The 12742-nt window shown below is 43.4% G+C and overlaps 1 protein-coding gene across 1 annotated transcript; it reads left to right on the top strand.

Moving 5' to 3' along the window:
* The first annotated feature begins 49 nt into the window (after nt 1-49).
* Nucleotides 50-1788, top strand: LOC123477444 (ATP-dependent DNA helicase PIF1-like). The gene is given in 3 exon segments (XM_045180781.1): nt 50-602; nt 605-970; nt 1049-1788. Coding segments are annotated over 3 exon segments (1659 nt in total).
* Nucleotides 1789-12742: the final 10954 nt, after the last annotated feature.

Below are 12742 nucleotides of genomic sequence, written 5' to 3'. Positions count from 1 at the left end.
AGCAATAGCACTGAATTTGCTGGAAGACGACACTGCTTGGGCTAGAGCCATGCAAGAAGCGGCAGCATTCCAAATGCCTCTTCAGCTGAGGCAGCTTTTTGTCGACATTTGCCTGTTCTGCAATCCCTCCGACGCTCTGCATCTATTTGAAATCAACCTGAACCATCAGATGGAAGACTACATTAGAAGCGGACACGAAGCAAACGTGGCCAAGAACTTGACGTTGAAATGGATTCAGGACAAGCTACGTCTCCACAACCAGACGATGGAAGATCTCTCCTTGCCTGTCCCGGATTTCCATCTGATTAACCAACTGGTCGAAGCTCAGATGGAAGAGAACAACGAAAACAGTCAAAGAGAAAAGAGACTGATGGGCGAAATGATGTTGGCGCAACTCAACGACGGGCAACGCGCGGCCTTTGATCAAGTCATGACTGCTGTCAACGATGTCAACAACTCACATCCGAGGCAGTATTTCCTGGACGGCTCTGGAGGAACGGGAAAGACCTTTCTCTACAACACCCTCATCACCGTCCTCCAAGGCCAAGGGAGACGAGTCATCGCAGTGGCTTCCACGGGGATCGCGTCCACTTTGTTACTGGACGAACAACTTACCATTCGCAGTTCAAGATTTATCCTCCAATAACAGAGACGACACGATCGAAAATCGAAGAAGCTAGCTACAACGCGCAACTGATCAGAAACGCCAGTCTCATAATTTCCGACGAAGCCACCATGAAGACCAACCACGCCCTCGACGCGATCAATCATCTTTTCCAAACTGTCATGAAGAATCGCGTCGATCCCTACGGTGGCAAATTCCTCTTGCTCGGCGGCGATTTTAGACAGTGCTTGCCAGTTGTGAGACACGGAAACAGGGTCAAAATCATCGAAGCGACCATCACCAATAACGCGACTTGGCCTCTTTTTCGACAGCTTCGATTGGTGCAAAACATGCGCACCGTCGATGGTAGTCAAGATTTCGCTGATTGACTCATTCAACTGGGAAATGGATCTTTGGCACAAACACCGTGGCTCAATGACCCAGATCTCATCGAAATCCCGCAAGACCTTCTCAACATTCGAACTAACTTAATCGAACACGTTTTTGGCGATCCATCGGATTTCTTAAACGAAGGCGTCAGAGAACAAGTTTGTAACCGGGCTATTCTATGTCCCAAGAATGAAGACTGTCTTAGGATCAACAACAAGATCATTGGCGAGATGCCTGGCGTGTTGAAAGTCTGCAAAAGTATCGACACTATCGATTCAGAGGACCCAGAGGAAATTTCCAACTACCCTCCGGAAATTTTAAATACCTTCAACGTCTCCGGGCTACCTCCGCACCAACTCAAACTGAAAATAGGAGCCATCGTCATTCTTCTCAAGAACATTGACTCGCGACAGGGACTTTTCAACGGCACGAGGCTCATCATCAAGGCCCTCAGCGGTAACCTGATTGTGGCAGAGATCGCGGCCGGGAAACACAAAGGACACAACGTCTTCCTTCCGCGGATGTCCATGTCTCCCACCGACTCTGACTTGCCCTTCAAACTCAAAAGATTGCAGTTTCCTGTGCTTGTGGCTTTCGCTATGACCATCAACAAGTCACAGGGACAGACTTTTGAGCGAGTAGGCATCTACCTTCCGGAATCCGTTTTCAGCCACGGCCAACTATACGTCGCTTTCTCGCGTGCAACATCCAGAGAAGGTGTCAAGGTTCAGTGCGAAGAAACAGAGGAACAGGGCAAGCTACGGGAATATTCCACAATCAACGGAACAAGATAAGAACAAGGTATTCACGAAAAACATTGTTTTTAAGGAAGTTCTTCTACAAGAATAGCCAGAGCCAAAGAAAAAAAACCTAAAATCACAGCCCATGTGATAACGACAACCACAAAAAAAAAAGAGGAACTAAATTCTGCCTCGGTCTACGGACCAAATAAGGAGCACGGGCATGGCCTTGGGGGCAGTTCCCAAGTGCGTTTAACCGTGATTTGTTTTTCTTCCATTGTTTTTTAAGTGTAGGAGAGGTACGACTTGACAATACGTGGATTAAGGGGCTTTAAATGGATAAAAACCGGTCCAATTAAATCCTAGACTTCACCTATTACCGTCCTAGGACGGGCCGCCGTATACTCCCTTTTGCACCTCTCAAACAACCACCTTGCATTTTGTTCTCAACAGCTCCACTGAAAGCATTCCATCACTTTTAAGATACCGTTCCCTTTTGCAGCCCTCAAACAACCACTATAACTTTGTGTTCTTGACAGCTCCATTGACTGTGTGCCCCCAACCTTGAGAGACAGTTACCTTTGCTTCCCTCAAATAACCACTATTACTTTGTGTTCTGGACAGCTCCTTTGACTGTATTCCAATACCCATAAGAGGCAGTTCCCTTTTGCATTCTTTAAAACAAGCACCATCTCATTGTATTCCCACCAGCTACGTTGCCTGTGTTCCAACACCTTTCAGAGACCGTTCCCTTCTGCAACCCTAAAACAACCAACAATTCATTGAGTACTTACAACTAATTAAGAGACCGTTCTCTTTTGTATCCCGTAAAAAAGTACAAATTATTGTGTTTTTCAACAGCTCCGTTGGCTGCAATCCAACACCCTTATGGGACCGTTCCCTTTTGCATCCCTCAAACAACCACAAAGAACTTCACATTTTTCGTTGGAATTCGCGCGGACAGGGTGCGTAAAAGGACGGGCGTAGGAAAACGGCGGGTAGGGTGAGACCAGCGGGAATGGCGGAAACAAATAACAGGTTTGAAACGACGGGCAGAGGACAAGATTCGTCTACTACTTCTATTAATGCGCAAAGGGTATTTGTGGGAGGGATTTGTTTGTGTATCTGTCTGTTTGTTTTCCGGGGAACTATCATTGTGCGCGCGCTACTATTGACATTTTTTTCTTGACAGCTCAATTGACTGCGTTCCAACACCATTAAGAGAGTGTTCCCTTTTTTCCAGTGCGCTTGCTTCCATTGGTTCGAAAAGGTTCACGTAACTTTTGCTGCCTGGAAAAAGGTAGACTTCCTGGAAAAAGGTCGACTACTTGAAAAGGGTTCGAACTGCCACCAGCTAGGCTTAATCTTTTTCTTTCCAATTTCCGCGGACAGGGCGGGTAAAAAGACGAACTGGGGAAAATAGGGCGAGATCCGTGGGCAGGGCGAGATCCGCGGGCAGGGCGAGATCCGCGGGCAGGGCGGAAACCACTGACAGGTTGGAAACGACGGGCAGGGGACGGGCATTGGTAAAGCACAAAAACTGCAAGTAAAGGACCAAGTAAGGAGAATGGCCTTGGAGGCAGTTCCCAAGTGCGCTCATCCGTGATTTGTTTTTCCTCCATGGTTTGTTACGTGTATGAGTGGTACGACATGACAATGCGTGGATTAAGGGGCTTAAAGTGGATTAATTAATTGTAAGTAGATTAAGCGGCTAACCATAGATTAAGAGGATACAAGTGGATCATTAAGTTGGTAAGAAAATTAAGTTTCTTTACGTGGATTCAGCGGCTTAACATGGATTAAAGGGCCTTTAATTGGATTAATAAGTTGAAAGTAGACTAAGGGGCTTTACGTGGATTCAACAGCTTAACATGGATTAAGAAACTTTTAGTGGATTAAGGGGCTTTAAGTGGATTAAGGGTTTTTAGGTGGATTAAGGGGCTTAAGGACAGGTCCGACTAAATACTAGACTTCACCTATTACCGTCCTGGGACGGGCCGCCGTATACTAGTCTCCTATCTTTATAAAAGCGAATGGGGTATTTGTGGGCGGGATTTGTTTGTGTATCTGTCTGTGTGTTTGTCCGAGAAATTTCATGTGAGCGCACGCTGCCAATGGTTGTAGGCCGGTCACGTGATTTTTCATTGTAGCCAATCCCAACCCTGCATTCCGCAATTTATCTCCACGTCTTTTCCAACATGGCCGACATCATACGTACATTTTTCTACGCCATCAACTATTACAATTCACTAATTTCAAGCAATTGCGTATACAATAACCAACTGTAATAGACTTTTTTTTGCTTCCTTCTACTAAAGCCACCAATTCATTGTCTTTTTATCAGCGCCTTTGATTGCATTCCAACAAATTTCAGAGGTCATTCCCTTTTGCATCGTTCAAATAACCACATATTCTTTGTTTTTGAGGGACCGTTCCCTTTTGCATCACTCCACAGTCACACATTCTTTATGTTCTCAACAGCTCCTTTAACTGCTTTCCAGCACCCTCAAGAGACCGTTACCATTTGCATCCCTCAAACAAGCCTCAATTCATTGTGTTTTCACCAGCTCCATTGACTGTATCCAACACTTTAAGAGACCGTTCCTTTTTGTAGCCCTCAAACAAACACTTTTAATTTGTGTTCTGGACAGCTCCTTTGACTGCGTTCCAACAAAATTAAGAGACCGTTCTCTTTTGCTTCCCTGAAACAACCAACATTACCATGTATTTTAACAGCTCCCTTGACTGCTTTTCACCAACCTTCAGTGGCCGTTCCCTTTGGCATCCCTCAAACAACCACCTATTCATTGTGTTCTCATTAGCTCCATTGACTGCTTTGCAACACTCTTTAAAGACCGTTCCCTTTTGCATCCCTCACACAAACACCAATTCATTGTATTCTGCTTAGCTCCATTGACTGCATTCCATCACCTTTGAGAGACCGTTGCCTTTTGCATCCCTCAAAAAAGCCCAAATTCCTTTTGTTTTCACCAGCTACCTTGACTGTGTTCAAACAATCTTCATAGACCGTTCCCTTTTGCATCCCACAAACAACTACATATTCTTTGAGTTTTCAAAAGCCCCATTGACTGTGTTCCAGCATACTTGAGAGACCGTTCCCTTTTTCAGCCCTCAAACAACCACCAGTTCTAAGTGCTCAACAGCTCAATTGACTGTGTTCCAACACCATTGAAAGACCGTTCCTTTTGGTATCCCTCAAACAACAACCAATGCCTTGGGTTGTCAACAGCCCTATTGTCAGCGTTCCAGAACTTTTCAGGGACTGTTCCCTTTTGCATCCCTCAAACAAGCCCCCATTTTATTTTGTTTTCACCAGCTCCCTTGACTTTGTTCGAACAATCTTCAGAGACCGTTTCCTTTTGCATCCCTCAAACAGCCACCAATTCATTGTCTTGTTCACAGCTTCCTTGACTGCATTCCAACACCTTTGAGGGACCGTTCCCTTTTGCTTCACTCAACAATCACCCATTCTTTATGTTCTCAATAGCTCCTTTGACTGCTTTCCAGCAGCCTTAAGAGACCGTTCCCATTTGCATCCCTCAAACAAGCCTCAATTCATTATATTTTCACCAGCTCCATTGACCGTATCCATCACCATTGAGAGACCGTTCCCTTTTGCATCCCTCAAACAACCACCAATTCCTTGGTTTCTCAACAGCCCCTTTTGCTTCATTGCAGCCCATTTCAGAGACTGTTCCCTTTTGCAACCCTAAAACAACCACAACTTCATTTCGTTCTCAACAGCTCCTCAGACTGCGTTTCAACACTTTTAAGAGACCGTTCCCTTTTGCACCCCTAAAACAGTCACCACTGCATACTGTATTCAACAGCTCCACTGACTGCGTTCCAACACTTTTAAGAGACCGTTCCCTTTTTCAGCCGTCAAACAACAGCTTTTGGATACTGTTCTCAACAGCTCTCCTGACTGCGTTCCAACACTTTTAAGAGACCGTTCCCTTTTGTTCCCCTCAAACAACCAAAGCTGCATTTTGTTCTCAAAATCTCCCTTGACTACGTTCCCACACTTTTGAGAGACTGTTTTTTTTGCTTCCCTAAACCAACCACCCATTCATTGTGTTTGGACAGTTCCTTTGACTGCATTCCAACACCATTGCAAACGTTCCCTTTTGCATCCCTCAAAAACCACCTATTCTTTGTCCTCAACAGCTCAAATGACTGCGTTCCACGACCTTTAAGAGACCGTTCCCTTTTGCATCCCTTAAACCAAGCAACAATTCATGGTATTCCCAACAGCTCCACTGCATGTGTTTCAACACTTTTAAGAGACCGTTCCCTTTTTCACCCCTCAAACAACCACAACTGTATTTTGTTCTCAACAGCTCCCCTGACTGCGTTTCAACACTTTTAAGAGACCGTTCCCATTTGCAGCCTTCCAACAACCAATATTGTGTACTGTTCTCAACAGCTCCAATGACTGCGTTCCAACACTTTTAAGAGACCGTTCCCCTTTGCAGCCCTCAAACAACCACTATAACTTTGTGTTCTGGACAGCTCCTTTGACTGTGTTTCAAAAATATTAAGAGACCGTTCCTTTTTCCATCCCTCAAACAACCATCAATTCTGTGTTCTTGACAGCTCCACTGACTGTGTGCCCTCAACCTTGAGAGACTGTTACCTTTGCTTCCCTCAAATAACCACTATTACTTTGTGTTCTGGACAACTCCTTTGACTGTATTCTAATACCCAAAAGAGGCCGTTCCCTTTTGCATTCTTTAAAACAAGCACCATCTCATTGTATTCCCACCAGCTGTGTTGCCTGTGTTCCAATACCTTTCACAGACCGTTCCCTTCTGCAACCCTAAACCAACCAACAATTCATTGAGTACTTACAACTAATTAAGAGACCGTTCTCTTTTGTATCCCATAAAAAAGTACCAATTATTGTGTTTTTCAACAGCTCCGCAGCCTGCAATCCAACACCCTTAAGAGAACGTTCCCTTTTGCATCCCTCAAACAACCACCAATTCCTTGGCTTCTTAACATCCTTTTTTGCTGCATTGCAGCACTTTTCAGAGACCATTATCTTTTGCATCCCTCAAAGACCACCTATTCTTTATCCTCAACAGCTCAATTGACTGCGTTCCACCACCATTAAGAGGCCGTTCCCTTTTGCATCCCTTAAACCAAGCAACAATTCATGGTATTCCCAACAGCTCCACTGACTGCGTTCCAACACTTTTAAGAGACCGTTTCCATTTGCATTCCTCAAACAACCACCACTGTATTTTGTTCTCAACATCTCCACTGACTGTGTTTCAACACTTTGAAGAAACCATTCCCTTTTTCAGTCCTCCAACAACCACTATTACATTGTGTTCTCGACAGCTCTTTTGACTGCTATTCATTAATATTAAGAGACCATTCCCTTTTGCATCCCTTAAAACAAGCACCAATTCATTTTGTTCTCAACAGCTCCATTTACTGCGTTCCAGCACTTTTCATAGAATGTTCCTTTTTGCATCCATCAAACAACCACCAATTCATTGAGTACTTACAACTAATTAAGAGATCATTCCCTTTTGCGGTTCTAAACGAGTACCAATTCATGGTGTTTGGACAGCTCCTTTGACTGCATTCCAACACCATTGAGACTGTTTCCTTTTGCATCCCTCAAACAACCACCTATTCTTTGTGTTCTCAACACATCCATTTACTGCACTCCAACATATTTGAGAGACCTTTTCCTTTTGCATCCCTCAAACAACCACCAATTCATTGAGTTCTTACAACTCCTTTAGAGATTGTTCTCTCTTGCATCCTTCAAACAAGCACCAATTCATGTTTTCTTAATATGTCTATTGACTTCGTTCCAACAACCTTCAAACACCATTTCCTTTTTTCATCCCTCAAAGAACCACCATTGTATTTTTTTTCTTAATAGCTCAATTGACTGCGTTCCAACACCATTAAGAGATTGTTCCCTTTTGTTCCAGTGCGCGCGCTTCCATCGGTTCGAGAGGGTTCACGTAACTTTTGTCTGCCTGGAAAAAGGTTGACTATCTGGAAAAAGGTCAACCACCTGAAAAGGATTCGAACTGCCGCCGGTTAGGCTTCACATTTTTCTTTGAAATTTGCGCGGACAGGGTGCGTAAAAGGACGGACGTAGGAAAACGGCGGGCAGGGCGAGACCAGCGGGAATGGCGGAAACAAATAACAGGTTTGAAACGACGGACAGAGGACAAGCATCGTCTACTACTTCTATTAATGCGCAAAGGGTATTTGTGGGAGGGATTTGTTTGTGTATCTGTCTGTTTCTTTTTCCGGGGAACTATCGTTGTGCGCGCGCTACTATTGACATTTTTTCTTGACAGCTCAATTGACTGCGTTCCAACACCATTAAGAGAGTGTTCCCTTTTTTCCAGTGCGCTTGCTTCCATTGGTTCGAAAGGGTTCACGTAACTTTTGCTGCCTGGAAAAAGGTCGACTACCTGGAAAAAGGTCGACTACTTGAAAAGGGTTCGAACTGCCACCAGCTAGGCTTAATCTTTTTCTTTCCAATTTCCGCGGACAGGGCGGATAAAAAGACGAACTGGGGAAAACAGGGCGAGATCCGCGGGCAGGGCGGAAACAACGGACAGGTTGGAAACGACGGGCAGGGGACGGGCATTGGTAAAGCACAAAAACTGCAAGGAAAGGACCAAGTAAGGAGCTAGCCTTGGAGGCAGTTCCCAAGTGCGCTCAACCGTGATTTGTTTTTCCTCCATGGTTTGTTACGTGTATGAGTGGTACGACATGACAATGCGTGGATTAAGGGGCTTAAAGTGGATTAATTAATTGTAAGTAGATTAAGCGGCTAACCATAGATTAAGAGGATACAAGTGGATCATTAAGTTGGTAAGAAGATTAAGTTTCTTTACGTGGATTCAGCGGCTTAACATGGATTAAAGGGCCTTTAAGTGGATTAATAAGTTACTTGCAGCTTAACATGGATTAAGAAACTTTAAGTGGATTAGGGGGCTTTAAATGGATTAAGGGTTTTTAAGTGGATTAAGGGGCTTAAGGACAGGTCCGACTAAATACTAGACTTCACCTATTACCGTCCTGGGACGGGCCGCCGTATACTAGTCCTCCTACCTTTATAAAAGCCAAAGGGGTATTTGTGGGCGGGATTTGTTTGTGTATCTGTCTGTCTGTCCGAGAATTTTGTGTAGGCGCACGCTGCCATTGGTTGCATACGAGTCACGTGATTTTTGCTGTAGCCAATCACAACACTGCATTCCGCAAATTAATTTACACGTCGTTTTCAACATGGCCGACATCATTCTTAGATTTTTCTACGACGTCTACCATTACTATTCACTAATTTCAAGCAATAAAATATGCAATAACAAACTGCAATAGACTGTTTATTTGCTTCCTTCAACTCAAGCCACCAATTTATTGTCTTCTTATCAGCTCCATTCACTGCATTCCAGCAACCTTGAGTGACCGTTCCCTTTTGCATCCCTCAAAAATCCACACAATCTTTGTTTTCTTAAGATCTCCATTGAATGCATTCCAACACATTTCAGAGACTGTTGCCTTTTTCATCCCTCAAACAACCACTACTGCAATTTTGTTCCCAACAGCTCCATTGACTGCATACCAACAAATTTCAGAGACCGTTCCCTTTTGCATCCCTCTAATAACCACATATTCTTTTTTACAGTTATTTCGTTTTTTTTACAGCTTCATTGACTGCATTCCAATTAATTTCATAAACGGTTGCCTTTTGCACCCCTCAAACACCCACCATTGCATTTTGTTCTCAACTGCTCCACTGACTGCGTTCCAAAACTTTTATGAGAGCGTTCCCTTTTGCATCCCTCAAATAACCCCCATTCATTTTGTTTTCACCAGCTCCATTGACTGTGTTCCAACAATATTCAGAGACCGTTCCCTTTTGCATCCCTCAAACAGCCACCAATTCATTGTGTTGTTCCCAGATTCCTTGACTGCATTCCAACACCTTTGAGGGACCGTTCCCTTTTGCATCACTCCACAATCACACATTCATTGTATTATGATTAGCTCTATTGACTGCATTCCATCACCTTTGAGAGACCGTTGCCTTTTGCATCCCTCAAAAAGCCCCAATTCCTTTTGTTTTCACCAGCTACCATGACTGTGTTCCAACAATCTTCATAGACCGTTCCCTTTTGAATCCCACAAACAACTACCTATTCTTTGAGTTTTCATAAGTCCCATTGACTGTGTTCTAACATACTTGAGAGACCGTTCCCTTTTTCAGCCCTCAAACAACCACCAGTTCCAAGTCCTCAACAGCTCAATTGACTGCGTTCCATCACCATTGAGAGACCGGTCCCTTTTGTATTCCTCAAACAACAACCAATGCCTTGGGTTGTCAACAGCCCCATTGTCTGCGTTCCAGCACTTTTTAGGGACCGTTCCCTTTTGCATCCCTCAAAAAAGCCCCCAATTCATTGTGTTGTTCACAGCTTCCTTGACTGCATTCCAACACATTTGAGGGACCGTTCCCTTTTGCTTCACTCAACAATCATCCATTCTTTATGTTCTCAACAGCTCCTTTGACTGCGTTCCAACCAAATTAAGAGACTGTTCCCTTTTGCTTCCCTCAAACAACCAACATTACAATGTATTCCTAACAGCTCCCTTGACTGCTTTTCACCACCCTTTAGAGACCGTTCCCACTTGCACCCTTCAAACAGCCACATAATCTTTGTTTTCTTAACATCTCCATTGACAGCTTTCCAACAAATTTAAGAGTCCGTTCCCTTTTGCACCCCTCAAACAACCTCTATTAATTTGTGTTCTGGACAGCTCCTTTGACTGCGTTCCAACCAAATTAAGAGACCGTTCCCTTTTGCTTCCCCCAAACAACCAACATAACAATGTATTCCTAACAGCTCCCTTGACTGCTTTTCACCACCCTTCAGAGACCGTTCCCTTTTGCATTCCTCAAACAACCACCAATTCATTTTATTCTGATTAGCTCCATTGACTGCTTTCTATCACCTTTGAGAGACCGTTCCCTTTTGCATCCTTCAAACAAGCCACAATCATTTTGTTTTCACCAGCTGCATTGACTGTGTTCCAACAATCTTCAGAGACTTTTCCCTTTTGCATCCCTCAAACAACCACTAATTCATTTTGTTGTTGACAGCTTTGACTGCGTTTCAACACCCTTAAGAGACCGTTCACTTTTGTATCCCTCAAAAAACCACATATTCTTTGGTTTTTAAACAGCTCCATTGACATCATACCAACACCTTTCAGAGACCGTTCCATTTTGCATCCCTCAAACAACCACCACTGCATTTTGTTCCCAACAGCTCCCCTGACTGTGTTTCAACACTTTTAAGAGACCGTTCCCATTTGCAGCCATCCAACAACCACTAATGCTTACTGTTCTCAACAGCTCCACTGACTGTGTTCCAACACTTTTAACAGACCGTTCCCTTTTGCAACCCTCAAACAACCACCCCTTCATTTTGTTCTCAACACCTCCACTGACTGCGTTCCAACACTTTAAGAGACCGTTCCCTTTTGCAGCCCTTAAACAACCACTATTGCCTACTGTTCTCAACAGCTCCACTCACTGCGTTTCAACACTTTTAAGAGACCGTTCCTTTTTCCAGCCCTTAAAAACTATTGCATACTGTTCTTAACAGCTCCACTGACTGTGTTTCAACACTTTTAAGAGACCGTTCTCTTTTTCACCCCTCAAACAACCACCACTGCATTTTGTTCTCAACAGCTCCCCTGACTGTGTTGCAATACTTTTAAGAGACCGTTCCCTTTTCCATCACTCAGACAACCACCATTGCATACTGTTCTCAACAGCTCCACTAACTGCGTTCCAAAACTTTTAACAGACCGTTCCCTGTTGCACCTCTCAAACAACCACCTTGCATTCTGTTCTAAACAGCTCCACTGACAGCGTCTCAACACTTTTAAGAGACAGCCCTCAAACCAGAGCTATTGGATACTGTTCTCAACAGCTCCCCTGACTGCGTTTCTACACTTTAAAGAGATTGTCCCTTTTGCATCCCTCAAACAACCACTAATTCATTGGGTTCTCAACAGCCCCATTGACTGCGTTCTCACACTTTTAAGAGACCGTTCCCTTTTTATCCAGAAAACAACACATATTCTTTGTTTTTTTAACAGCTCCGTAAATGTTTACTTTATTGGTCGATTTGACGTCATGTGTCACTTTGAAATAGGTAAACAAACAGACGTCGGTGCACCAGCCATGGAACATAGATTGAGTGTTGACCTGAGTTTACCTTCTACCCAACCGCAAAAGTTAAGCTGTTTAATGTAACCATCGTTTGTTAATTTTTATTACGATTGCCGAATGACGAAATGCAAATACACGTAAGACAATATCTATTTCTTGCCAGCACTATTGCTATTTTTCTCTTTTTGCTCTTCCGCAACTCTCCTGCACCTCAGCATATGAAGATGTTGTCTTGCTTCGGTCCCCAGTTTGTCCATTGTGGTTGAATTTTTTCGTGCCCTAATACAAAATAATAAATTTTATAAATTTTATTTCCATTTTAATTCTACATAGGCGGGGATTTTCAAAATCTAAGACACCATTGCCAATACTGCAATCGCAAAATTCGCACTTTAATATTGCAATTGGTTGCGTGAAAGATTTTTTCCAGATTTTAGACAATATTCGATCTTCATCATTGGAATTAATTGTGTACAAGCAAATTGTTCTTTGAAAAATCTGCAACAAACCACCAATTACAATGCTGAAAAGGGAACGGTGCCTTAAATTTGGGAAACACAGTCCTTTGCCAATTGTAGCAAACCACAAAAGCAATGACTGTGTTTCTTATATTTTAACCAACATTCCTTCTTCAACATTGCAATTGATTTTGCATAATAGATCAGTTGTTTGAAAATATGTAACAAACAACCAATTACAATGCTGAACAGGGAACGGTGACTAAATTTTTGGAAAAGCAGTCCTTTGCCAATTGAAGGCAAC

This window comes from Daphnia magna, unplaced genomic scaffold (genome assembly GCF_020631705.1).
Source record: "Daphnia magna isolate NIES unplaced genomic scaffold, ASM2063170v1.1 Dm_contigs021, whole genome shotgun sequence".
Lineage (NCBI taxonomy): Eukaryota > Metazoa > Arthropoda > Branchiopoda > Diplostraca > Daphniidae > Daphnia > Daphnia magna.
The sequence above is the reverse complement of the archived record's forward strand: the minus strand, read 5'-3'. Positions and strand labels throughout refer to the sequence as shown.